This window comes from Aphis gossypii, chromosome 3 (genome assembly GCF_020184175.1).
Source record: "Aphis gossypii isolate Hap1 chromosome 3, ASM2018417v2, whole genome shotgun sequence".
Classification (NCBI taxonomy): Eukaryota; Metazoa; Arthropoda; class Insecta; order Hemiptera; family Aphididae; genus Aphis; species Aphis gossypii.
In genome coordinates this window covers 10027148-10054524 of record NC_065532.1, presented here as the reverse complement: position 1 = coordinate 10054524, position 27377 = coordinate 10027148, and the positions used below count along the sequence as shown (strand labels likewise).

The 27377-nt window shown below is 28.6% G+C and overlaps 3 protein-coding genes and 2 long non-coding RNA genes across 11 annotated transcripts; 3 read left to right on the top strand and 2 right to left on the bottom strand.

The window, feature by feature from the left end:
* Positions 1 to 1857: 1857 nt before the first annotated feature.
* Positions 1858 to 15749, bottom strand: LOC114127504 (cysteine dioxygenase type 1). Of its 3 annotated transcripts, none has more exons than XM_027991750.2 (4): positions 15601 to 15749; positions 8052 to 8765; positions 2666 to 2835; positions 1858 to 2181 (listed from the first exon to the last, which is right to left on the bottom strand). In XM_027991750.2, exons 2-4 carry the CDS (start codon positions 8755 to 8757, stop codon positions 2143 to 2145), a joined length of 915 nt encoding a protein of 304 aa, XP_027847551.2. In that variant the 5' UTR covers positions 8758 to 8765; positions 15601 to 15749; the 3' UTR covers positions 1858 to 2142. The 3 variants fall into 3 exon arrangements, with proteins under 3 accessions (XP_027847551.2, XP_050059145.1, XP_027847552.2); XM_050203188.1 differs by lacking the exon at positions 15601 to 15749 and adding an exon at positions 10078 to 10218; XM_027991751.2 differs by lacking the exon at positions 15601 to 15749 and adding an exon at positions 8831 to 9050.
* Positions 3980 to 5207, top strand: LOC126550842 (uncharacterized). Its single transcript, XR_007604876.1, has 3 exons — positions 3980 to 4103; positions 4181 to 4242; positions 4490 to 5207. It is a non-coding gene; the product is annotated as an uncharacterized LOC126550842 (long non-coding RNA).
* On the top strand, positions 14430 to 18288 carry LOC126550840 (uncharacterized). 3 transcript variants are annotated; one of them, XR_007604872.1, is made up of 3 exons: positions 14430 to 14575; positions 17808 to 18007; positions 18086 to 18288. It is a non-coding gene; the product is annotated as an uncharacterized LOC126550840 (long non-coding RNA). The 3 variants fall into 3 exon arrangements; XR_007604870.1 differs by lacking the exon at positions 14430 to 14575 and adding an exon at positions 15718 to 15798; XR_007604871.1 differs by lacking the exon at positions 14430 to 14575 and adding an exon at positions 15721 to 15806.
* A 4878-nt stretch (positions 18289 to 23166) lies between these two features.
* Positions 23167 to 25803, bottom strand: LOC114127510 (uncharacterized). Of its 3 annotated transcripts, none has more exons than XM_027991763.2 (4): positions 25498 to 25803; positions 25300 to 25443; positions 24440 to 24572; positions 23167 to 23809 (listed from the first exon to the last, which is right to left on the bottom strand). In XM_027991763.2, exons 2-4 carry the CDS (start codon positions 25427 to 25429, stop codon positions 23485 to 23487), a joined length of 588 nt encoding a protein of 195 aa, XP_027847564.2. In that variant the 5' UTR covers positions 25430 to 25443; positions 25498 to 25803; the 3' UTR covers positions 23167 to 23484. The 3 variants fall into 3 exon arrangements, with proteins under 3 accessions (XP_027847564.2, XP_050059148.1, XP_027847565.2); XM_050203191.1 differs by having other exon boundaries at positions 25502 to 25803; XM_027991764.2 differs by having other exon boundaries at positions 25573 to 25803.
* Positions 25804 to 25823: 20 nt separating this feature from the next.
* On the top strand, positions 25824 to 27193 carry LOC114127509 (endoplasmic reticulum resident protein 29). The gene is made up of 3 exons (XM_027991762.2): positions 25824 to 26128; positions 26242 to 26417; positions 26480 to 27193. Exons 1-3 carry the CDS (start codon positions 26006 to 26008, stop codon positions 26943 to 26945), a joined length of 765 nt encoding a protein of 254 aa, XP_027847563.2. The 5' UTR covers positions 25824 to 26005; the 3' UTR covers positions 26946 to 27193.
* Positions 27194 to 27377: the final 184 nt, after the last annotated feature.

Genomic DNA, 27377 nt, shown 5'->3' with positions numbered 1-27377 from the left:
ATAGAAACAATGCATAATTTTTATTTTCAGATTTACCTACTATATTGATTTACAAGATAAATTATATTTTCAACTTTTCAATTTTTTTAATTCATTAATATTATATAACATGTAAAACCCTTCAATCCTATACATATATTCAAGGCCGTATTATCGCTTAGGTTACGTATAGGCCAAAGTCTAGGGCGGCAAATATTAATGGTCGAAACAAAATAGCAAATTTTACTTATGTAAATTAGGTGGTAAATTTATTTTAGCCAATGGGCGGTAAAAACCTTAATCCGGCCCTGCATGTATTGTTATGATAACGAAACTTGGTAGGTATTCATACATTTCGGCATCACTAAAAAGAAATTCAAATGACACCACTAAATTAAAACTTTAAAGACTCATTAAAATCGATTTCTAGCGTGTGACTGGTTTTTTAATTCTTTTATATATTTCTATGCAATAAGTCAAAAAATGCTATTTTAATGACTAGGTATATATTGGATTAACGTTTATGGTTCATTCATTTATGTAAATATAACGACCATACACTCTTTTATCCTTAGCTTGAGTTGGTAACTCATAAGCTCATTTAATGCTTTTGTGTATGTATTTTTCAAGCTCTTACCTCAACATTGTACCGCCACGAAATAATCTTAAGTATAAGATAACTTACCTAGTAATACTTATCTGGAGTTTTTTCACGTAGGAACTTTACGCCGTTAAGTCGGCTGTATTGATAAGGTAAGGATGTTGTCTTTTTTTAAAGGGATTTTGTCGATTTGAGATCTTAATAACGAGTAAGTGTTGGTTTTAGGTGGGATAATAGGATGTCCTGCTATATTTAACAAAACCATTAAAATATAAAATCACTAAGCCGTTGAGGATTATAAATTTATATTCAAGTTTCTTTCGTATAAATATCGTTTTATACGTACGAGTACCTATATAAAATAATTTTGAACAGTACTGTTCATATTAATATAAAATAAAAACCATAATAATCCGAAATGACATAAATTATGAGTGTGCTAAGCTTCACTAAAAGTATGCCTATGCCACTATAGTTTCTACGTATATACAATCCAAAATATAAAAATTACGTTATTAAAAGAAAATAATGATTTTGATATAATATTATTACGATAAAAATTCAAAAAAATATTTTTACTTACAATGTATGGTATTATGGGTTAACAAATCATAGTTGAATATTTTAACTATGAATATTATCGAATTAGATATTATATAAATCAATATTCATATATTAAGTAATAATTTAGGTGAAGCGAATAATTAGAGACAGCATAAAATGTAAAACAAATTTAAGACACTTAGGCTGACATCAGCTAGTTTTTCCAAATCGTAGTATGGGTGAGTACTATAATCGAAAATATATTTAAGTTGTTTAAATAGTTATAATAAAGGTTTTTGATGATAATATTATTTGATTTGTTTGAGTACTTTGAGTACTGAGTAGTCACACTACTTAATTGGTAGTTAATTGTATTATATTTAAGTCAATTTGTATAACTGATTTGTTTATTGTTGAAGATTAAGTATAAATAAATGGTGAAGAGGTAATTCTATCGATTCTTGAGACCTAAACTATAATATTCATTTTTGATCTTTTAGTAGCCAACTCAAGTGTAGGTAGAATTAGCTAAAAAGTGCATACACAACAGAGCGCATTCTTTTTATTTTTTTTTGAATATGAATGCATAGCTACATGTCTGGCCTATGGTATAACACAATAATAATATTGTGTATAGTATTGTATACTTATATTATTGCTGTAAAAATTACAATGTAATTTGTGATAAATATATAATATTTATGACGGTTGTCTATAGAAGTATAGATTCACTGTACACAATAATTATAGATTTAATTAAAACATTAAAAAAAATATAATAATATATTAAAATAGTATGCAAAATACATATCGTTTACCGATAAAAATATGTATTTAAATATTATATTATATCTAACATGACACACGTTTTCATACAAAATGTTGCATACAATAACAATATTAATCATAGAAATACTTGTGATGTGGTATAGATAATAGATATAATTAATAATTGTCATCTAAATCAAAATATAAGATATTGCCCATATTATGTTTGATTTTTTTTGCTATATTCAAACTTAATTATCATCTGCGGGTACTTGTTCTTCAGCACGTTTCTGAAAAGAAAAAAAAATAAGAATCTGAGATACAGTCGAGTAGGGGACTAAGATGAGCTACAGTTTACAAGCGATATTGTTGGTATGTATATATCAATTTTTAAAGTTTTATTTAAGTATTTGTCAAACACTTTGAAACTAATTTTTTAATGCTTTTTCCTATGTATATAATACATAACTAGGTATTTCACAATTGACTTTTGACTTTCGCTTTAAGTTATTTATTTTTGCATTTTAGTAAAGATTGTAAATTTATGACTTTTTATCTTTTTAAGTGTTGACACGAGGGGTAGGATTTTATTTTCACTGATGGGGGGACATCATGTGTCACAATCACATAACCGAAGTCTACAGTCACCTACTGCCGAAGCTTCTAAGAGTCTAAGGAGTAATGGTACTTACGCCTACACTGATTTTACGCACTCGTGGATTTATATATTATAAAAAAAAAATATTAACGAAATAATGAGTATAGTAGGTATACCTTGGAAACTTTTTCGCCGTAAATGGACCAAAACGTTGACTTGGCAGTTGTCTTGTGTCCCGTGTGTTGGTTGAACGTGGAGCACTCTTCGAACGGTGGACAGTACAAGTGCAGACTTACAGCTTTGTCGGTATGACTGGCGTTTTCTACGCGATGCAGACCCATCGAATCTGAGGTAATAATAATACAAATAAATAAATATCAAGGAATACAATTTGCATATCAATATAAATTTACAGAGTATCATCCATCTGTACGTCTGAGGTCGTATTTAGGGAAGTTTTGGCACGTATGTGTATTATATAGGTATATTATGGGGAGGAAATCATAATAGTATATTATATTAAATTACAGTTAGTTATTATTTTTAAGAGTATGGGTACGAGTGATACGACAAAATTAATGTCTCCTCGATACGAATATCGATTATATACAAAGCTTTTAGTCATTGCAATTATAGCTCCCTTTAAATTATAATATAAATATAAAAACGACGTGCCAACTTAATCGTTGTTCAAATATTTTCGAATCATTTGAAATTACTTATGTTTATTACCAACGATTAAATATGAAATAGTGAAAATCGAAAATAACAGATCATCAGATCATCTTACACACGAATTGTAAGCGTAGAAGATTTTACTTTGAAATTTTAGAATATCACAAGGAGAAAAAAACGGGATTTAAAATATTTCATGAGTCTGTAGGTATAGCGCGTAAACAAGAGTATTAGACTTTTTTCTACGAATTGAGCGTACATAATCAACGCGCTATAACGACGTCTACCTATATACGGTCTTGCCCATAGACTTTAAACTAAGGTAATAGGTATAAGGTTTATGGTATATGAATGGTATATGGTTTTTGTCAAACATTTGTCCCCGACCTGCCACATAAACGACGTATATAGTCATGTCGACCGGTTTCTTTGGAATTCGTTTAACACATCTTTGTGCGAATATTATAATAATAAAATTTAATATTATGTAAAAAATAAAAATAAAGCGAGTCGTTCGACCGGAACTACGTTTATAAGATACATGTATGTGTATAATTAATGCCGTAAGTTATTCATATATTATTAAGTTTATAAATATGCACGGTTGTGGTGAAATGCTAGTATCGTTTTCGGATGTTTTTGTTTAGGTTATTTTCGTGTTTGGGTTGATGGTAGCTAACAACACCTATATACCCAGTAATCGGTATAGGTACACTGAACTCGGAGTATTCGATCGGAAATAATATAATAATATACTAGAGAGTTTCTCTTTTTATACAAGCGCACCGATTTTAGTCAAAACTGCGTTGCGTTAATTTCCAATATATTATACTATGTAAAACTTCGATATAAATATATAATAATATAATATGGAGTCAGACAGGGTTGACGGACATCGTCGCGACGGACAATCGAACAAAATCACAACAAACATCACGAGTAAATAATATTATATAATGTTGTTATGCGTACTATTTTATGGATGAACATTAAATAAAATAAAATATGATCTTTAGCTTCATTTGCGACTAGCGAGAAATCATTTTCTACGAATCGGCTTTCGAAAACAAATACATAGGTTAGTATTTTAAGTGAAAAAATAAAATGAAATACTTATAAGTATCGGTTATATACATATAGGATTCCGGGACTTATTGTACCAAAACAAATATATGCAAATATACAATTCAAATCATTAATAAATATCTAAATAATGTACAGATCAATTTTTTAATTAATTTTATTAATAAAAATGAATGATTAAACTAAATTGAAAGTTTTATTCTTGTTAAAAAATGTATATTAATCAGTACTAATTATTATAGGGTTCAGGAGTGAGATCAATTATTGTACATTTACATAAAATATTTTCAAAATTTTCAATTAAAATACCAGAAGAACTCTAAAATCAAAAATCATATGGAAAACATGGGAGAAAACGGTATGTATATGAAAGTATTCTTTAATAATAAGATAATATTAATTGTTAAATATACACGCAGAAAAAGTTTATAAATTATGCTTTTTTTGTAAGATATAATGATATAATTTCATTAAATATGCAAATATTTGCAGTCAAACTTATATTAGTTTTTAGTCTAACTAATAACTATTTAATTTTATGTCATTTAAAAAAAAAAAGTTACATCTAGCTTATAATATTTTTTAACTATCACAAACAAAATATTATATGCAGTTGTAAAATGTAGGTACATCGAATATGCGAGTACATCGAACTTTAATTTGAAACTGTGAAAGTGACTTTTAGGTTCTTAAATTTTTTTAGTCACAATGTATTGGAAAATTTTTTAAAAATTGTATTTCATTGTTAAAAATATGATTTTTACTATCAATGTCTTGATATTTTTTTCTCCCCATCTAAATGATAGGTATTGATAGGTTCTTCTATAAATAGAGGAAATTTTTTAATCCCTTATCGAACACAAGCATCTAACATACACACATACACACATATAGACGTCACTGTTACGCGAGATATGTTGGAACTGAAGTGATCATATTGATATTAGCTTTGAGATGTTTATATTATTATATGTTTCTGCACTTGTATACGTCGTGGTACTTATTTATGTGTCTATAAAGTATGAATGCACGGCTTGAACACTTGAACATTTCTCGGTGTGCAAGTAAAGATTATTGTACGTCAAGTCGAAGAGATAGAGATATTGCCGGTTTTGCGTCATCGCCTGGCGTGTACTCATACAGTTACACACGTAGACACGCTGAAGTGCGTAATATAAAACGCGATCGACGAGAGGTATGTCATGTGTTCGAGTAAAATATAATAATATTAATACCCGTAATCGCATCACTCGTATTTTATAATGCACACCGTGCAAGCACTCGGATTCGCACTTTAAGACGTCGTATATATACAGAAAAAAATAACACTATCATGCATTGTGTGTGTTTAGTGTACGGGTGTATAGGTCTTATAGATTTTATTGTTCACAATTTATCTCGCGAGATACGAGTGCGAGATTACTTATAGTGCTTTGGCCAGCAACGAAATCGAAAGTTAATATTTATACAGCAATAATACATTGCGTAGGTATATAGCTGCTGCTGTAATCTGCTGAAAGCGTGTGTAATGTGTGTGTATACCATATTGTTTTCTGAACGAACTATATTTTTCTTAATATACATCCCAAACGTTATAGTTACACATTTAAGACGATTCAAACATTCGTGTATAAAAACGTCAAAAATAATCGGTTGATTACGTATAATGGATATTTGCGCTCTTAAATATATATTATATATATTAGGTATACGTATTATAATAATATAATATATACGTATATATTAATTGTATTCGTCGTAACGTTAAGTCTTGTCGCACAATGTTAATGATCTGTTTAGAATTTCATGTATTTTTATTTCCGGAAATCAACGAACCGACAGTATCTGTTAAATGATTGCCTAGGTGTTAGATTGTCGGAGGCACGTCGCCAAGGTAGAGATTTTAGCGAGCTGGGCTTCCTAAGAAAAAAACGGTGGCCCTTAACCGGCCCCTTAAGTTGTATTATTAAATATCTTAAATTGATGGAGACAAATTGTGTGATAAGGAAAGGGTGGTGTTGATGGGGGGAGGTTACTAAGTAAAAAGAGGCCAAAATATATTGGCCCTCTTATGATGGAAATATTCTTGGCTACGTGCCTGACAGGTGTTGTTATGTACATTTTAATTTGATCGTTCGATATGTAATCAAAATGCTACAGTATATAAGTATTATAATAACTACTCAACGAAAGTGTAAATAAAATAATAATATTTTATTAACAATTGTCATCTAACAAGTGATTATATATTATAGATATTTCCTATAACATATTTTCTACAATAGTTGTGATAGTATAGGTATTATTTAAATGTATTAAAAATTTAAATAGGATACAGCCATATAGAATCTACAGCCTGTAGTCTGCAGGATGCGGTTACCGATAATTTGTAAGCTGTTGTATTATTAAACTTTAAAAAATATAGACGTTTATAAAATAATATATTTGGGTTGCTGTGTAGGTATTATAGATTTTTGAGTAATGTTAAGAATAATCGAAGTGTATCTATTAAATATCTTGCAGTAGTTAGTCGTTTAGGTATAGGCACTTTGCAAATTTAAAAACAATAGGTACCTATACGGTTGGAAGGGATCATAACATTTTCAAAATTCAAAGTATGTATAATAAAAGAATTATCTACATGTCTATTGTCCACACATACTTATCCAAGTAAACGTTTTAGATATTTTATGTCTGTACTTGGTATTATAACTTTTTAAAAATTTAACGCTTTCAAACCGATACTTTATATATATTACGTTTAGCCTGTTTAGAGCAACTATTACTCATAACGATCGAATTAAAAGGACGAATTATGCTCAGTTATATTTAATGTATATTTACAAATTATTATAATATTATATTAAATTAAATTTCTCATCTATATGCACTATGTGTCTAATGCACTTTGTATAAATTATACTTTCTTAGCATTAATTTTATATTATAGGTAACCTTTGACTAGGGCGTGAAAATCCACGAACGAACTATTAGAATGGTATAAAGTTTAGTCACTATAAAGTATAAACTATCGAAATATGTGCACGATTATATGTTTATTCCATTAAAATCACAAATTTAAATTAACATCTATTAATTTTTCAAGTCCTTGTAACGTAAATAATAATATAATTTAAAAAAGAAATTGTCCATATACATACATCTTATTATACATTTATATTTAATAACGATATGTATATAAATAACGGTTATACATTATGGATACAATAAGATTGTATTCACTTCGTTCGTACGTGGACTATTGGCTAAAAATCATGGCAATCGTAAAATAATGTACCTATATAGTATATACATGAATCTGCGGGGCCCTGGACCTATAATATAATACTTAGTGTATTATATCCTTCGTTTGTCTTTGTACACACACATTCAAAACGTTAACATTTCATACTTGCATAACTATATTATAACGTTTGTTTAAATAATAATAGATATTATATTATACAGTCATATAGCAAATACCCGAATATAATTAAGTATGTAATTAAGGTTTTAAGAAACGCCTCGGTGATAACGATTTTAATCGTTTAGGTAAGCCAAAAAATACGATGTGTGGATCATATACTTTCATCGGACATTGTGATAATCTACTGTTTATGAAAATCTGACGTTTAAAAAACTAAAATCGTCGACAGAGACATACCCCAACCCCCAAAAGCTTTGCTCGCTCAGTTATGACGATATCTGTTATCGGTAACATCTATTACTATAACTTTTAGCCCGCAACTTATATATTAATATGTTATAACTTATAATTAATATATTCTGTTATTATCTATTTACCATTTATGTGGCACACGCCATCCGTTTCCAGGATCGTTCGTCCTATTTCACACATGGGCTGGAGCTGTCGGTCGTCTTCTTCGTTTTCGTCGTCGTTGGCGGTGGACGTTTCGGGCCACGCAAATCTCACTTCAGTCAGCTGCCCGGCGAGGATTTTCATTATGCAGTCTGACTCCGGGTGGTTGTGTATGGACGAACCGTCACCCTCTCCCCAGCACAACACCATCAGGTTGAACTTGCCGTTGCCAGCGTCCACCAAGTTCCTGGTATACCGGAATTTGTTGAACTTGGCGTACTTGAGCCACTCGGCTGGGTCGCTTCGGTAAGACTCCATCAGGTACTGTACGTACTCGACGTTGACGCGGTCCTCTGCGAATACCCTGTGCAGCTCGCTGATCAAATCGGTCAGCCGGAACTTGCTGCCGCCGCACCGATCGGCATCCTGGTGCATCACCGGTCGATACACGTCCAATGGCATGTTCCGCTTCCGGCAGTAGCCCCTTATGGCGTCCACGGTCGAGTTATTGCAGTCGTCGTTCTGTTGGTGCAGAGGCCGCTGCACTTGCACTTGTATTGTCGCTCGGCTGCACGGCCTCTTCGTCGGCCACGGCATCGGCTGTTGTCGTTCGTCGTCATCGTAGTCCATCACCGCGGTCGAATCCTCTCTTCTCTTGACGCACTGTTGCTGCTGACCGACACGTTCCATACCAACACCTGCACAAGTAAGTACGTCACATACACATATTATTTTAATACATTATAAACACTAGAGTTTTTACCATTTGGTATATCCGAGTTTATACCATCATGTGTCAGATCACCCGAATTTAAAATGTTATTAATCAGAGTCGCCTGCGGGGAGTTAGAGACTATATACGAGCATCGAACAGCACTACAGTGCGGGGTACCTTACTGTCGCGAGATACGATAGTATATAAGATTATGTCTGGATATGGATAGCGCGTAAATATAATATTATATTTTGTGGACGATGGCATGCACTAGTATGATAATGATAATATTGTAGTTTCCGTATAGGAAAGAGCGCGTTTTTTATACGGCATCCGTACCTGTCTGGGCGCGTCCCACCTCCATGAGGTGCGTTACCCCACTTGTTATTTTTTTCTCCAGTTGATACAGGAGGTACGACGAACTTCTATTTTATCAAGACACTATTATTATTTTAATAACGTTTTAAAATTTTTTTTCACATAAATTTAAATCATTATTTACTAAACAACTAAATTTTAAAAACTAATTATATATATTTTGTTATTTTTGATACAATTTTGCAGTGGTTTCTTTTCTTTTTTTACCCCAAGATAGATATGTTTTTAACTTCTTATTTTGAAGCATGATATTTTTCTGAGTAAATTTCGACGTATAAAAAAATTATATACATTATGGTATTTATTTAATTATATAATTTATAAAATATATTAAAAGTTTGTATGAGCGGAATAGTGGAACAATTATTTAACGAGATACTGCTTTTGTTTTTTAATGACTTCAGATTAAGTAAAAAATATGTATTTGTATGTCTCTTATAAAAAGAATCATCCAGTATAGATTGATAGTACATGATAGTCGATAGCGTAATTAAAATTATATTGTGTACCTACAAAGTCATTCGCTCAATAATTTTGTATCTTATATCTATCTTCCTTTGAAAAATTGAAGTCAACTAGAAAAGACCAATTATTCCACCATTTTATTCTATGTCCACAAAATGAGGTGTATTAGTCTAAAAAATTTCTTCTGATATTCCATATTTATCGGTGCACGCTTCATTTCACACTGAAGCTTAACTAGTCATCAAATGTGTGTATAGATAGGCCTCAAACTATACATAAAATTATCACGTTGATGGAAAATGTTGTTGCTCACGATATTCATATACCTTATTATTGTTTAAACGAATCACCACACTATTATTGACATAGAATATTTGACGAATTACACGATTTTCAAGATTTTCTTTATAAATGATTCAAAATAAACACTAAATAAAAATAAATACACTCACATTTTCACTTCTTCAAAGTCTTACAGTGTTACATTTACAAATAGTAAACCTTTTTCTACATTATTACACTGCCGTCCGGGTGAACTAGTGAATCTAACCCGAAGTTTACCGAAGTCGCGAAAATTTGTAACTGGGTATACATTATACTATAGTGACCATAGTATAGTGTATAGTGACCATACTGCAGTGTTTATCGATACGCATATAATCATATAAATAAATAACTATAATTCGATGAGTAGATAGTTGCACGTTTGAGGTGAATCGTTTTACCGTCATCACTGTCTCGATCGTAGTACCTATATAAAAAGCGGGCTCGAGGAATTTATCAATAATATGAGTGTATTTATCTATATATAAACATTAGACACATAAAGATATACAGAGCGGTTCTCTTAACGCGACGTCGTTGGTACTATACATTATAATATTATGTTAATATAACTCATGTTTTTAATCACCATAACGACTCGTTGACAATTTTGAATGAAAAACCCGAATCCATTTAAAAGTCGCCAGTACTTAGTACTTTATTATTACATATAATGCTTATAGTTAGGTATCGCAGTAACTGTTCGAAAATCAAAAGTCCACGCTACCCATTTACTTGAATACTTAAAGTGTCGAGAAGTGCTTTATAAGTCTCGGATCATACCTTTAATGCTAAACTAATTTATTAATTACATGTCCATATAAATATTGTCTAGATGTGTAGAGATAATAATATATACAGACCGATTTGTGTTGAAAGAATCGTCCTGTATATTTTGCAAAAATATATACAGTCGGATCTAAATTCAAAACTCACCAAAGCCTCGACGATTCGTATAGTATAATTGTAGGTATACGCCAGTGCGTTTTCTTACTTTTCAGCATATAATTAACCTTATCAATATAGGTAGGTAAATATATATAATTCTCAACTAAAACGAGTTGCGGCTTTCACTCTGATATTTGTGCGATTTTACCGTATAATTTAACATCACTTTCAAATATGTATCGCATGTATCAATATATAGTATATACGCTTTAGAATAAACGCGATAAGCGACTGGACGTAAACAAACCATTAACTGTACATGTACGAGACCTAGGTTGTTATAAAAAAAAATTATAAGGCGTACTGCTACAACTGCGCTAATGGACATCAGGCTACAGTATCGAAAGATATCAATGATCCTTTGTTATATTCTTGGACAATTTTCCAGTGTTTCTCTCCAGTACCTATTCTTATGTTTATAATTTGACAAATTAATCAAATCTACAAATTAAATCCTAATTAGTTTAGGTATTTTTATTTTAAAATTAATAATTGTGTATTTTATTATTTTATTATATTGTGGATATTCAGTAATAGAGTTACTATAATAAGTGTGTAGATCGTGTAATACTACGCGTAGGCATAAACAACGATAAACGGCTAAAGAAATTGGGATACCAAATATTTTCGGGGAAAAGCTCAAACTAGAAATATAAGTCTAAACGAACATAATATAATAAACTGAAACTATAAACTATAGATATTAAGATATATTAAATACTAAATAGTCTATATAGCAGCTATTATTGTTAGTAATTATAAGCTAGCTAAGAAATCTTAAAAGTGGAGAGTATATTATGAAGGGTAGGTAAGTATGTACAAACTATTTTTGTTAGATATGCAGAACGTCATTAGTTTTATACCTGAAACTGAATTTAAATCTCCTTGTAACTACTTTATTACACTAAAGTAATTTCAATAAGATTCGAAGTTTTTGAGATACAACATAATGAGTTTACTTCTTGCAACAGTTACAATTCTTTATTTATATTTGACGAATGGAAATTTGAAAACATGTACCTTGATTTGAGTGGGTATATTATATTCCATCAAATTGTATAAAAAAACCGGTCCAAAAATAATTAGATAGGTACCCTCCTCACAACACTAGTTTATAGATATTCGATGCATTTACATTTTAAATTACACACATACAGTTACAATGATCAGAATTATTTAATAATAGTATATAATAATTTTGGTAGTTATATTAAAAGTTTAAAAATTATACTCGTTTATATTATATTATAAATAGAAGATAAATTTGAATATCGACAAAATCGTGTTCACATAAAATTATAAATATCTTTGGAACTATTATTTATATAGTTAATAAGTATACCTATAGGTAAGTTCATGTTTTATTTAAGCTGTGAACTACTGAAATACTTCTGCACTAGATACCGATTTCCACGAGGCCATAACTGAATTTCATAATAGATATTATACTATAAATACCTATACTAAACACTAATTATTATGATATAACGTTGGTTTTGAAGAAAATACGAAGAAAAAACATGAGCTGGGTACTAAGTATTTTTTTTCACTACGTTAATTATATTGTAATTGCCAACTATACTATAATTTTTGATCTTTGAACTTTTTATAATCATGATTTTGTTTTGAAGCTGTGGTATTACAAAATTATAAAACATATAGAGTTAGATATATGTATACTCTTATATAATATATGGGTTTATAGATTAATTGTTTATACTACTGTATCCTGTAGGTACAGTGCGTGAACAAAATACAAATTGGCAATTACTAATAAATAATAATAGATAATCTATGTTTTATTTAATAAAAATACAAAATTAAATGTTCTATACGTCTTATTGTGTGATATCATTGAGCCAATATCAAATTAGAATTATCCGAATACGCTCTAAGTTTTTTGGCTATTTTTTTTCATTGTAATTGCGATGTAGTGATTTAGATACCCAAGCATAATTATGATTTTAGAAAACATTCCCAATAAAAAAAAATAATTGCATATTTATTTAATATATATATTAGTACCAAGTAAGACAATAAATCGTATTGCTCAATTTACATTTAAATGCTTATAATTTGTAATACAATATTGTATGTATCGGATAATTTTCCAAAGTTAATAGTTTTAAAGTATGATACAAGTTAACAATAATTCTGTAAAATTCAAATGTATTATTTTATGAATAAGAATAGATACTTACATCATTAAAAACATACAATATTGTATAGGACCAACAATTAGTGCTCAAAATAATAACGATAAAAACATTAAAATATATTTTGAGGTTCAATACATAATAGGTGTCTATAATAATATAAAGTTAAACCTCTCTATAACGAAAACGCTTGGGACCAACACATTTTTCCATTATAAGTAGTTTTCCATTATAAAGAGGTCAATTTCACTACTGCATTTTAACCGGACCTATTGACATTTTCCGTAGTAAAAAAATTTCCGTCTTATAGAGACTTCATTGAATAAACTATAAAGAGGTTTTAATGCAGTGAAATTTGTATATACCTCAAGTAAACTTTACAATAATTTTCGACAGGGTTTTTTTTTAAACTTTAGTCCTATAAAACAATGAGCATTCAGACAAAAGCTCTACTTAGTGATGATCGAGGTCATTATTGCTATAATATGTAGTACGAAATATTATATTTGTGTCATCACATTAACAATAATTATATAAAGTATTCTGCGTTTAATAATAGCTTGATTATTGGTTTCAACAGTTATTCTAAACAAGTAGGTTTATTTGCAACTTGCAAGCGCGTTATGTATAAATATTTCACAATAAATTATATTACACAAAGTGTTGGTACATATTGTATTGAAAAATAAACGGGATAAAACCTAACATTTAACATTTAATAGAACTTTAATTATTATTTTCCTTACCAATAGTTTATAATGAGACAACCCGATTTTTATGTTTGTTATAAAATTTAATGATATTGAATTGAGATATTATAACTCTATAATTATGTTAAGTTTTAAATAAATATCTAATCTAATCTGATCGGCCTTTGTTCTCTAGATTTTCTGTTTATTTTGTTTGACAGGTTTATATAGGCATGTATACTTTTATACCTACTGCGTTATAATAATATTCTATATATTTGTACTAATTAGCCATTAATATTATTGTACAACCACCTGCCACTTGCCAGACAAGGCATTAATATAATACGGCAACAACATGATCTACAATAATGAGACTGTACACGAGTAATGACGAATGTATTATAGCATTTTACGTCATCAACAATCGCAAAGGAATAACAATTTTAATGAAAACAAATTTCTGATTTTATATTATTGTATTTTTAAGTACAAATATTTATACTGACGTGAATCAAATTAAAAAAAATATATAGGTATTAGGTATTTCAAAACTAGTACAATATAGGCGCACTTATTTAAAATGTGTTTATCGTGAATTTAAAAAGACTATTTCTAGGGTGGGAGTTAAATATGAAAACATTAATAGGGCGCTACACCTACATTTGTTTTCTTCATCGTGATAACAAAATATTAAATAATACAAAATTAACGCGTGATTCAAAAAAATGATGTAAATTTGCTATGCGACTTGTTTGTAAGACGGATACTACAGTATCAATTACATGTAACTGCAAATGTGAGTGGTCATCCTCTAAATGACTGTCACAATAGTAAGTTTTTACTAATTTTAGAGGAAGGATATTTTAAGTTATTCTCGGCAGTAATAGTCATTGAAAATGTGATAAATATTGTGTCATATTATTCTTCCTTAACGAAAACATTAAAAACAAAACATAAAATACATTACTGTAGTTATGAATCGTGGAGTGTGGATTTTAAAGTTTAAAAAAATATGTACATGCAGATAATTCGTACGAAAGTTGTATGTAGTAAGCATATGGCATATTAAATTACGTTATTGGCAACGTTTTTTGGGGTTGTGATTAGGTATTGTCCATTAACGGATCTCCAGTACAATTCCAGTGGAATTAATATAAAATTAAAAGAGTAAAAACAGTAGGTTAAATTATATGAAAAAAACCGAATTATGTAGATTCTCCATCCTTTTCCTAATTGTCTTAATTTTACAACCAAATCTAACCAATTATAGGTACTGCAATTGATATTTACTTAAGCCACAGTAAATATTATTTATTTATTTATTATTATATAACGGGCACAAGGCCCAAAGGTGCATTTATATTTTCATAGAATCAATGAATACAATAAGATAACACAAGGAAATTAGAATTAACAGCATAAATATAACCGTATAATGGACTACTGTAAGACAGCGAGAATTTTAATAATGGATAATCAGCAACTATGGTAATTTTACAATTTTTAAAATCATTTTCTTACAATACGTATTAGGTAATATTATGGGAACAAGGTACTATTTTAGATATCTACTAGGAGCGTTGAATACAATGTAATTGATATGCATAATGCATTAACTTTTCTTATATTTTTGTTAGTTATAAATAAAAAATACCTGATAAATAAATAGGTGATGGATTATAATCGAGCCTATTTTCAATATGTATTATATACATACTACCCATTATCGATGTAATGATACAATCAAATTATTTAACCAAATAGCATTATTATTGCAAATCGTAAAAATTTGATAAAATATAGGTATAGTTTTTAATAATATAATAAACTATTAATTAAAAATAATTGTATTTACCTTTAAATTTGAATTATGCGAACAGAATAATTATATTATAAACACCAAATGAATCAACGAGTAGGTTTGAGTTTGAGTTTTCCAATAATTGATCGAGGCTTGAACCTTATTAGTTTGATTGTTTGCAGGCAACTATACACTTGTGTTTGAATCATGAACCGGTCATTCATTCTGATCATGTTTTTATCAAATCTATAGGTAGGAAGGTACCTATACCGATTTTATAATATTAATAAATTATAAGTACCTACCTTTGATAATTTTCAAGTATATCTATACGCATTACAATTAAACGTTTTCAATCAGTTAATTTTTTGTTGTGAAAAAAATACCTTTTATTATAATAGCTTAATTGTTATGTCTTATATCCTTATGAATTTATTATTATTACTGTTTTAGTAATAAATAATAATAATTATATTCTTTCATATAATATTGTCTCTATTCCTATGGTTGCGGCTTGCGACCCCAAACAATATCTGCATTAAAACGAATAGTAATTATTGTGGATATATATTGGCAGCTAAATAATTTTGAATTTAATATTTTTCTAAATAAAACGTTATGATAATTACATTTTTATGTGTATTTTTTCGTTTTTGTTGTTTAGTTAAATCAATTTTACAGTAACAATTAATTAACTTATAAAATGCTATTTTTAATTTATAAGGGTTAGAATTTAGATAAAATTTATAAAAATCGCAAAAATTAATTATTTTTTAGTTGGAAATTCATGAAAATTTTTATTTTTATATTATCTTAGATTTAAAAATTAAATACAAGGTTCTCTATTTGTTTTAAACTTATAAATAAAAAAAAAATCTATCGGAGTCAAATTAATTTTTATTCAGCATTTCAAGTTAAAATGTTTACAATATCTGATATTCACCCGTAAAATAATTATTTCTTCTCAAAATATTTTTGGAAAAAATAACAACTAACATAGGTACCTACTTATTAAAAATTTTTACATTTTTTTTTTTTATAAATGTTGGTGAAATATTTTTCATTAGATAAAAAAAGCTTGAAAACTGTTAACAAGGTTTTTCATAAGTTGTTATTATAGCTGTTTTATTAAAGATGCATTTGCATAATTTTTATTTATAATATTTTGATGTTTAAACTTTGATAACATTTTTTAAAATCATGACCATTTACAAATAGTTTTATAATTATAAAATTAATAAAATATTCGATTCTTATAGCCAAATATTGTAAATTTGTTATAGGTTTTATCACAAGGAGTTCATTCTGTAGTAAAAAAAATCTTAAAAATATACAAGCACAATTTTTTTCATAGAAATATTAAGTTTACATTTAGACAAAACAAGATATTTAAACGAGGAATAACGATATTTTACGTATAATCTGTTAAAATTTAAAAATATTATCTATAAGTATTTTGAAACTTTTTTAAAATTTTAATGTATTCAATACTATTGTATTCATTTAATGACATTTAAAAAAGTATTGTTTTTAGAAAAAATTAACTCAACCTACTAATAGTACCTTTATTATTTACGGTAAAATAAATTACTTTAATAATTATATCAAATAAAATATCATGAAATATACTTATATAGGGATACAAGCTGAGAGATCGTCTCCATTCAAAATCATTTTTTGTCAACAATGGTCAATACTCAATGATGTATCATTAAATTTAAATCTAACTCATCTATATTACAATAACCCACTTGACATATATTTTACAGCAGAGCATTATCCATTTTTCTACCTTTTAAAAAAAAAAGTTTGTTAAGTTTTTATAAAGTTCAATGTTTATGTTGTCAAATTATAATTTTTAATAAGTTATATCTTTTTTTTTATTAGGATTAAAACAGCTAAAATGCTTCATAATGTTATTTTATTATACTGAAAGTTGATTTATGATGGGAAATGGGAATACATTTTATTGAACTGCGTTGAGAGAGTTTCAGGGTTAAATAGTAAATTAATTGTATTGCGTTAGTTGACAATGATTTTGCTATAGGTCTTTTTTTTCAGTTTGAACCGGCGGTGGCTCGGGGACTACTTGCATATTGCTGTCGAGCCACCGCCATCGTTTATTGATAAAAAAAAGAACAATCTTTAACAACATAAATAGAAAAAAAATGTACAACAAAACACAGGGGCTCTAATCTCCTAACTTTCATCTTCGGTGCACAGCTTATCTACTTAATTAATAGTCGTTAAAAATGTTTCAGTCTTTGTTCCCGTGCCTGCCTGTCCTTTTCAAGGGCTTCTTTCCGGCCCGCAATCTCTTCAATCATGACGGAGAACTGCGTTCTTAAGTTACTCACAGCTTCCAGGTATGACGCTTCCTGTCTATCTCTTCTTGCAACTCGCTGCGGCATGGCATGAGCACAGGAAGTCAGACACATCTTGTGGCCGATAATTTTACTAAGTATATGTTATTGAAAAAATTTATAATATGCGTTTTCCTCTATACGAGTGCTTGTTACATCGTTAATAAATTTTTTAGGAATTTTCTGGACTTAAGTTGGTTTAGTTTGGCCAGTGTGATGTGTTTGATGGTAAGTTTGTATAATTATTTATGGAATTGAATTATGCTTTTTAATCGTTTTCATTTTCTCTCATTCTGATAGGGTGATACCTACAATTATGTGTTAACAATAAATAGGTAAAAATTTAGTATGAGCAAATAAAATATAAATTGTATCTGAACGATCTAGTATTCATTTAAATTCCTTAAAAATATCAATTTTATTCACATTCACATGTTGGCCGTAAATTTGAAAATAAACTTGAAACGTTACGAACTTATCCTTTCCAAATAGGTACCTACCTACCGTTTACTGATAATAATATAATACATTTTTTCGCTATAGGTACCCCCTGACAACACGATAACCCCTGATTTTAAGCGCAAATACTTTAAAATAATAATTTTAAAGTATTTTGTGTAGAGACATACATAATTATTAGTTATTACTTATTAAGATGTTGTGGGCGTGATTAGTTCACTCATAAGTATATGTGCAAAACTATTGATAAACTGAGGTCTGAGGTATCATACTTTTGTCGGTTGTTATGATTCAAGTGTCTGAATCATGATCATAGACCACGCTTTGGTATACTAAGTATCTAGTTAAAATTGTACATTTGTATGGTACTATTGGTACCTGATACCTAAATAAGCATAAATTAATATCAACAATATCGATATAGGAAGGTACTCTCCAATTAAAACCACCAGACAATAGAGAAAACTAATCATTGATAATATTCATTGATATTAAATTCAATCGAAAGTCATCGACAACCTATGACCCATATATAAGTGCATTATTATATGAGATGGTTAATATAATAATTATATACAAATATTTGAGCCACGTGATCACACGTTTACCGCCCCAAATCTCTACATTACCTATGTCGTATCTAAATTAAATTAGAACTGCGACGCTGTTCCTATACAAGAAGCTGATTATCATATATATATATATAACAAGGACTCGATCCTTTTTGATCATCTCTCAACTACGTGTCCGTGCCCACGTTTAATTTCCCTACACGTGATATAACGACGGTTTTAGAAGTGCTTACCTGTTTAAAGCAGCATTATAAGTAGGTATAACGAGATGGTGATATTAATCATTGAGACTTTTGATATGTTATGCGTTCAATTTGTCGTTAAAGTCTTATATCTATCGATTATAAAAACTAAAAATAATTAGTTCATTTGATCCGTTCATATCTAGGTATATTCTATAAGATTATTGCGATAACGCAAAAACTTGAAGTCTTTTGTTTTGATTACATAAAATCACATTAACTCGATAAAAAACAATCTTCAGAAAAAATAATATATTCACAATTAATGTATACTTATTACTTAATGCTGGCATATATGGTTATAAAATATATCATTGTAATACAATATTATATAGATATTTCAGTACCTACCTACTTATAATCAATGATAAAAATATTAGTAGAAGGAATTCAAATTGCAGTAGAAGGATTCATTTTTAAGTACTTCGTAATTTCCATAGTATTGTTTGAATAAGTATTTAAGAATAGGTACATAATACCTTTATTTATTGTATGTTCTATTGTTTTGTGCCACTTCGTAGCCACTTAACAATGTTATGACTTTTCAATAATTTTTCAGCAACCACAGAAATCCATAAGTCAACCATAATAATATGCTTCCATAATTAATATTTACCATTAATTATTTTAAATTAAAAAATAAACTGTTTTTCTTTAATCTTTCATCTCTTATAAATCTAAAATTTTAGAACTTTTGGTTCAAATTTTTATTAATTTGCCTTGTTATCTATTACATAATATTTTATACCATAAAATCTGAATACCTACCTATCTATTGAATAAAAGCTAAATCTTCTCTCTGCGGTGTTTAATCATATCCTAATAAGTTGAGACCTACTAATGACCACATTAGGAGATATAGGCATTTATTTTTTCAGGCGTATGTAATTTGCGTCAAAAACAACCCCCCCCCCTCATTCTTTCGTGGCACAAAATACATGTTATATTTTTATATTTTGGCGCAAATTACATATATACTTAAATGTACCTATTCGTGGCGCAAATTACAAGTAATAAAATTGGCGCAAAATACCATCTCCCATTTTTTCAATAATAAAAAAAATATCGTCAAATGGGTATACTTAACTGTTTAATTGGACAAAGTAAGGTGTCAATTATACCTCATCATTGAGTAACCGAGTAGGTTAGGTACACAAGTGTTAACTTAATGATAAATCATTGTAGGTACACGATAAAAACGATACAGAGCGAAGGTGGACCAATTTATCAGTAACCAAGGTAAGTATCGCCTTCTAATAAATATTTGTATCATAAAAAAAATTTTGGATTTTTGATGTTGACCTTTTTAAAGTACCTACAACATACAATTTGCTATCAGAAACTACCCCCAAAGCAGAAAATCGAAGAACTTTTTTTAACCACTTATCACATTTACAATAAATTAATACAAATACAGACATTATGGTGAAGTTTGAAAGTCAATACATTTATCGCTACCACTGAGCTCAAAATCTAGAGAGAAATTTATTGTTTTCTTATAACTCTAATTGTAAGTATATATATATATAGGTATGAATTTTTTAGCTTGTAATTTAAAAAATAATTGTATGTACCATATTTTCCAATTATTTTTTATGACCATAGATTCTATTAAGAAGATGTCAGCGTATTACTTGTTTTCTCTCTCTGGCTCAAGGTCTCACCGAATAAGTTATTCGAGTTTTTATAACATTTGAATTAGGTATGTCTTGTAGTCATAATTTATAATCCAATAAATAAATAAGCAAAATCTTGTGATAATAATTGTGAACGTGATTTGTCAATTCATGGCGTAGATATTGATTATTTTTTTATACGTTCAAGATAACTAATATAATTAATTGGCTTAAAAGATAGAAAGACATTAAGCAATCAAAATTGTACGTATCTGCAAATACATGATTAGTTTATAAGAATGCAAATTGACACAAGTATGAATAAAATAACTTTCACAACCACAGTGTATTTCCTAATCTGGAAGATGAAACTAATTATGAAATAAAATGCTGCGACATGCATTATTATGTTATTAATACGTCTTTTACTAAAAAAAATTATTGAAGTTCTACACCACTTCAGACTTCTAATTACAAATTTACGATTTCTATCATCTTACAAAAGTCATTTGATTATTTTAAGATGTTAAATGAATATTGCACAACACAAATTTCCTTCAAGTCACTTTGAACTGATTTACACTATTATAGATAGTATTATACAACTATAACATTTGTAGGAATATTTATAAATAATATTTATACAAAATTTGGTCAAATACCTATATGATTAAATTTAATATTGGTTATTATATTTTAAAAGTTTAAATATTTATATTGTGTTTTGTGTAATGGATGAATTTGGGGTTGCCGATTTCTCACTTCTATAGACTTAAAAAGTCTGTTACCGGCATTAACCTATCACCGACCTATAAAAAGTCGGCATTTCCATTTATTCACGTATTTCGGGTAAACGGAAAAAAGTCCCCCTAAAGTAACAGATTTACTCGATCTGGCAAAATTAATTAAGGTTCATGTAAATAGAGATGAACCTGTATGAAGAGTTTAATTTAATAAAGTTATTACCAAAAAATGATATTATAAATAACAGAATTCACTAGCTCAGAAAAACGAATAACATTTTACCGATCATCTACAGCACAATTAAAAAATATTAAATAAATTATTTTCGGTGCCGTGTGGCAATGCATTTTTAAACGCGTTTTTAGCCACACGAATAGTTTGTGGATGGACTAACGCAATCGTTTGAAACTGTTAAAGACAAATTAGTTGTAACATATTATAATTGTTCAGAGTTTATTGAAGAAATAAAAGATGAAAAAAATGTATTAAATGCTGTGAAAAATACCGTTAAATATACTTTTAAAAATGTATAATTTACCTATTTAATATTTACCTTTATTTTATTATTTTTACATTATGTCATATTAAATTAGCGGACATTTATGATTAGGGCTAGGATTTTAAAGCATATTATGCTTCTTTTTTTATATAATATATATAATAAATTTAATTTTTATACATCAATTCGTTTCACGTCATTCTGATTCAAAATAAACCAATTTATTTTTGCTTTTTTACTTAATTATTCCACCTGCAATTTTTTATATGTTTATTATGCTATGGCATAGATTAAAATATGGCTATGGTAATAAAAAAAGTATTAATAAGAATTGGAAAAACCAGAATGCGAAAATTGGATTATTATAATTTTCGTTATCGGGTCGTTAATTAAATTTATTAAAGTATAGATTATCGATCTACATACAGCCTGCAGTACCCATACGGACAGTTTGCCTATAACATCGATATCGGTCGTTTCAAAATTTAAGATTTAGTTTTGTAATTTGAAACCTCTTGTATGTATCATAATAAATCGATCACTTTAGTGGATGTAGTGAGTTCGTTTTCTACGAATAAAACTATTCTGTCGGACAATAGTCAGTTTCACTACCGCAAATCTAGGGAAATACATGGTAAATACTTCTTCTTTTAAATTTAAATTAATTTTTCAAATTGTTTTTATTAATTTTTATAACTAGTTGGTGTTAATTTTTGGTCACTCTTATTTTTGTCTTTTTTAAAAATAAATATATTTTTTTATTTATTTTTTAAAACAATTGTGTGATTTTTTAGTAGCTTATTATGTTTTAAAATTCCAGCACTATTCATGACCTTTTTTTTGATACCCTTGGCCCTTGGGCTGGTATTTTCCAAATTAAAAATTGGCAACTTTAGGTGAGTTACATAGTTTGTTCAAAAAGTGACTACTTTTATATACATATGACAAAAAATAATTCAGTTTTTATTAAATAAAAACAAAAACATAGGGGTATGTACTTATCATAAGGTACAGCGAATAATTTGAAATTTTCAAAATAAGTATTAAAATGTTGTATAACATAGATTATGACTGTACATATAAATATCCTTTGGTAGATATCTTTTTGTGGTCAAATCCAACATAGATTTTTATAAATACATGAATTTTAATTCAACATTAAATTAGTGACGTATCATTCAGACTTGAGCAATAAGACATAGATCTGTCATTACTATCATATAATTGTAATTACAATATAGTTAGAAGTATACTAGTATACTACTACAACATATTGGCACATTATTGTTACAAATGTTTAAACATAGTAAAAAAGGATCTTTTAAGAAGTAGTTAGTGGTAATATACTAGTAGGTAGTAAAATATTTTACAAAATACACCACGGTATTTAGTTAAAATGGATCTTCACATTAATATATTTTTCTAGGAGCTACGATTACGCCTCTAAATTTCATCATTGATTATATCAAATGTACCTTCACGGTTACTTTTAACTTTCATAACTTTTCCTTTGGTCACTTTTTCCCAACCTTGAATAGCATCTTTGTTTAATATCCATTCAGGTGACACGGCCATTTCAGAAGCACGCTGTAATATGAGTTCATCACTGGTGTTTTTAATATGACGTTTTCTCTTTACAGCAATTTTTGGTTCATCAAATGAAGAGTTGAATAATTTAGGCGATCCATTGAATAAATGAATACCTATCGTTTCGTCCGTATTGTTTACTTTATATTTTTTATGTTTTGGTTTTTTTTCAATTATTTGGCTAAAAAAAATTATATTATAAGATTAAATATATTATAATAAACACAAAGCTCAGTAATAACATTTTAGGAGTTTAGCATATATGAGAAACAATGAAGAAATAAGAAAATTAAAATTTAGTATTTTCAAGATATTAAATACATTTAAAAAAAAATTATACAAGATACCAACAACTATTTTGTTAGTTTCATGTCATATAACTTGTTCAGAATCATCTTTTTTCAACTTCAATAATGTGATTACTTATAAAAATAAAAAGTTCAATAAAATAAATTTGAAAATGTGTAGGTACTAAATACTAGTGTGGAGGTTTTTTAGTTTCCTAACACGCCGACTGCACACATCTTTTTGTAGTTTTTACTCTAATGAGTACACATAATACCTTCTAAAAATATAAATTAATAATTACACTCATACTCTAACCTACAAATAGAGTAAAAACACATATTTAAAATGTTAAATCAATAATTAAAAGGCTTTTATAGCTATGAATAAAACATAATAAAAATTTATTTCAAATTGATTTAATGCTTAATAGTGTCAAATCCACTCAATATGTTTATTTTGATGTAAATATACTGATAGAATGACATAAGATATTATATTATGTTTAGAGACTATAATATATTACCTTTCTAAATGTTTGAATAAGCTTTTACCAACATATTCTTGAAATTCCGGAGTCACCTTGATAAAATTATGATTATGTGCATCATCTTCAATGATATTTCTGAGAGATGGTTTCATTTGTACACTATTAACATCTAAAATAAAAAAGGAAACATTATAATATAATTAATGATATGAATAATAGCAATATATTGTTTTATTTATTAATTAAGGTACTTAGAATAACTAGGAATATTTGTTGTATATACAGTTAATTACTTAAGATATTAACATTATTTTTATTATTAAATAGGTACATTTACATTTCTAAACATATTATTGTTAATAATAATTTAAGTGGTATTATATAAATATTTATTCATTTAATTGAAATCAAGTGTTGGAAATACATATGTAAGAGATGTTTCATAGAGGTGTTTGCTCAGCATCTACAGGCATGTCCATAAATGAAAATATAGAAATTTTTAAATTTTTATTTTTTCTCAAATAACTTCTCAAAAGGTAAAATCGAAATTCGTGAAATTTGTAATCTGTTTTAAAGTTCTTAACTATTCATATATTCTATTAACTAGATTAATTATAACATTAGAATAAGAAAACATCTAAATTCATAAGAAAATATTATGAGTTGAAATAAAATCTTTAAATTAATTTCTTTTAAAACATATTTGCTAATAATACATAAAATATACATGATTGTAGCTAAATTTTTAGATTAAAAAAAATCAATTTTGAGTCGAGGTAAACAAACAATATTGTTTTTTTTTTATTCTTTCCAGTTCGAAACCATAGTTGTTGGCTCATGTCTAATATGACGAGTTTCTATAAGTTACTTAAAAAAAGAAAATATAACATGCTAACTTTTAATTTGGTCAGGTTGTTTTTTGCTGGGGCTGTCGCTGTACAAGTCGTTGGTGAGTAGTTCAGTATCGATTGAGTCTTTGAGTATCCGCTTTGTGATTTCGTCTTCGGACGACGAATCGTCTGACATGGTGCCGAGATCGTCTGAAAGCAATAAAATAGAATCATCGTCGCCGGATTGACAGATTTCGTTCTCACCGACAAGGCGTTCTAAACGTTAAAACTCTGCGCAAACAGACGACACACGATAATTCTACCCAAATAACTCTTAACCTGTGTTAAGTCGTCTAGTTGTTCATAGTTCAATTCCGCACGTCGAGCGGTGTTTTCAACAATTCAAACGGTACCAGACCATCAAATATCAAAATAATATTGTTGATTAAACAGTTATCTCCGAAAGGATTTGTATCACAATAGTACCTCGGTCGATGTGGACCGGCGAGTGGTAACAACAACGGCATTAATGATAATAATATTATTGTTTAATATTATACGTGGTCAAACAAGAATACGAGACGTAACAAGTAATTAAGTAACGACATTGAATGAACGTTATTCAGTTATTGTAAAAAAATACGAATAGTTGTAATATAAGTTATTACTATTAATGATAATACGTTCTGATGTGATTTCGTCATAAATCACACGTTTGAAACATACCTAATTACAGTATTAAGTCTGGTATTCGTAAACCGAACGCTCATCCATGTTCTGCTTTGATAAAATGCTTTTTTTACAGACCCTGTCGGTATTCGTGTTGTTTTTTAGCGCGTGTCGTGCTACACAATCCAAAGGTGTAGTTTCGTTAGACTCGTTGACTTTCGACAAGGTAAACATACATGAACGACTTTAAATTTTTGGCAGATGCGTTGTTCGTTGCTGATTTTTGAACAGCATCGACCATTATACACCAGTGTTTAGCTATAGTTTCTCTGTCATTAGGTCCTTTCAAAATTTAAAGTATCAATCGTCAAATTCGACGTGTCGTATCCATACGGCGAAAAACACGAAGAGTACGTAAAATTAGGTTCTGCCTATCAGTCGGTAGAAGATTTGCTCGTGGCTGAAGTACCGGTGAAAGATTATGGAGATAAAGACAATGAAGATTTGGCCATCAGGTTTGATAGATTCATCTGTTGATAAAAATTACTGTACTTATTCATTGTTTATAATAATTAAGGTATGGTGTATCAAAAAAAGATTACCCAGTCGTAAAACTGTTTGTGAACGGCCAGTCAGAGCCGTATGTGTATAACGATGAAGATTTCAATCAGGAAAAGTTACAAAAGTTTGTTGTCAAACACAGCAAAGAAATCTTGTACATTGGACTTCCAGGTACATTAGAGAAGTTTGATGGCTTAGCATCAGAATTCGCCAGGGAAAAATCAGTGGACAAACGCAAAGAAATATTGCTGAGAGCTGAGAAACTATGGGACATCAGTGAGGGTAAGCAAAAGCAAAAGTCAGCCGAGATGTATGTGAAGAGTATGAGGAAAGCTTTGGAAAAGGGTGACGAGTTTTTCCAAACAGAAACTATTCGTATCAACAACGTGCTTAAGGGTTCAATGACTCAAGAAAAGAAAGCAGACTTAAGTGTTCGTTTAAACATTTTAGAGTCATTCAAACTACAGCACGATGAATTGTAAACTTGTTTTGTTTGATATACTATTTATTTTAAATGGGATATTTTTGGGGGTTGTGTTATTTTTGTAAACTATTTATTTTTAAAAGTTCAAATTTTTATAATCATATCATTGGTCAATGATGAACATATCAAGAGAAGTGCGTTTATTTTTTTTACATGTTTTGTTCACAATATAAAGCACAATACTCATACTTTTTATTAACAAGTTGTTTATAAAGTTAATAAAAAATAAAAAATTGTATTTTATAATGTTAGTTTATTTTTGGATTTTTCCTACAGTGCACGTTAAAATTTAGCTACTTATTTACTTTTTCTTTTATTTATCGCTGTATAATGTATTTAAATTATTATTCCTTACTAGCTGAAAAATTGTCATCAATTAGATTATTTTCTTAACACTTTACTGAAACATAATAGGTTCTTTTTTTAACAT

Excerpts from the sequence above, each read along its gene's own strand:
- LOC114127504 (XM_027991750.2), bottom strand. The coding sequence starts at position 8,757 with ATGGAACGTGTCGGTCAGCAGCAACAGTGCGTCAAGAGAAGAGAGGAT. Across the intron at positions 2,836-8,051 it reads TGGCGTGTGCCACATAAATG|ATTCGATGGGTCTGCATCGC; the intron begins GTAAATAGATAA and ends TTATTACCTCAG. Across the intron at positions 2,182-2,665 it reads ACGGCGAAAAAGTTTCCAAG|AAACGTGCTGAAGAACAAGT; the intron begins GTATACCTACTA and ends TTTTCTTTTCAG.
- LOC114127510 (XM_027991763.2), bottom strand. The coding sequence starts at position 25,429 with ATGTCAGACGATTCGTCGTCCGAAGACGAAATCACAAAGCGGATACTC. Across the intron at positions 24,573-25,299 it reads ACAACCTGACCAAATTAAAA|ATGTTAATAGTGTACAAATG; the intron begins GTTAGCATGTTA and ends TTTTTATTTTAG. Across the intron at positions 23,810-24,439 it reads TTATTCAAACATTTAGAAAG|CCAAATAATTGAAAAAAAAC; the intron begins GTAATATATTAT and ends AATTTTTTTTAG.
- LOC114127509 (XM_027991762.2), top strand. The coding sequence starts at position 26,006 with ATGTTCTGCTTTGATAAAATGCTTTTTTTACAGACCCTGTCGGTATTC. Across the intron at positions 26,129-26,241 it reads ACTCGTTGACTTTCGACAAG|GTCCTTTCAAAATTTAAAGT; the intron begins GTAAACATACAT and ends CTCTGTCATTAG. Across the intron at positions 26,418-26,479 it reads AATGAAGATTTGGCCATCAG|GTATGGTGTATCAAAAAAAG; the intron begins GTTTGATAGATT and ends ATAATAATTAAG.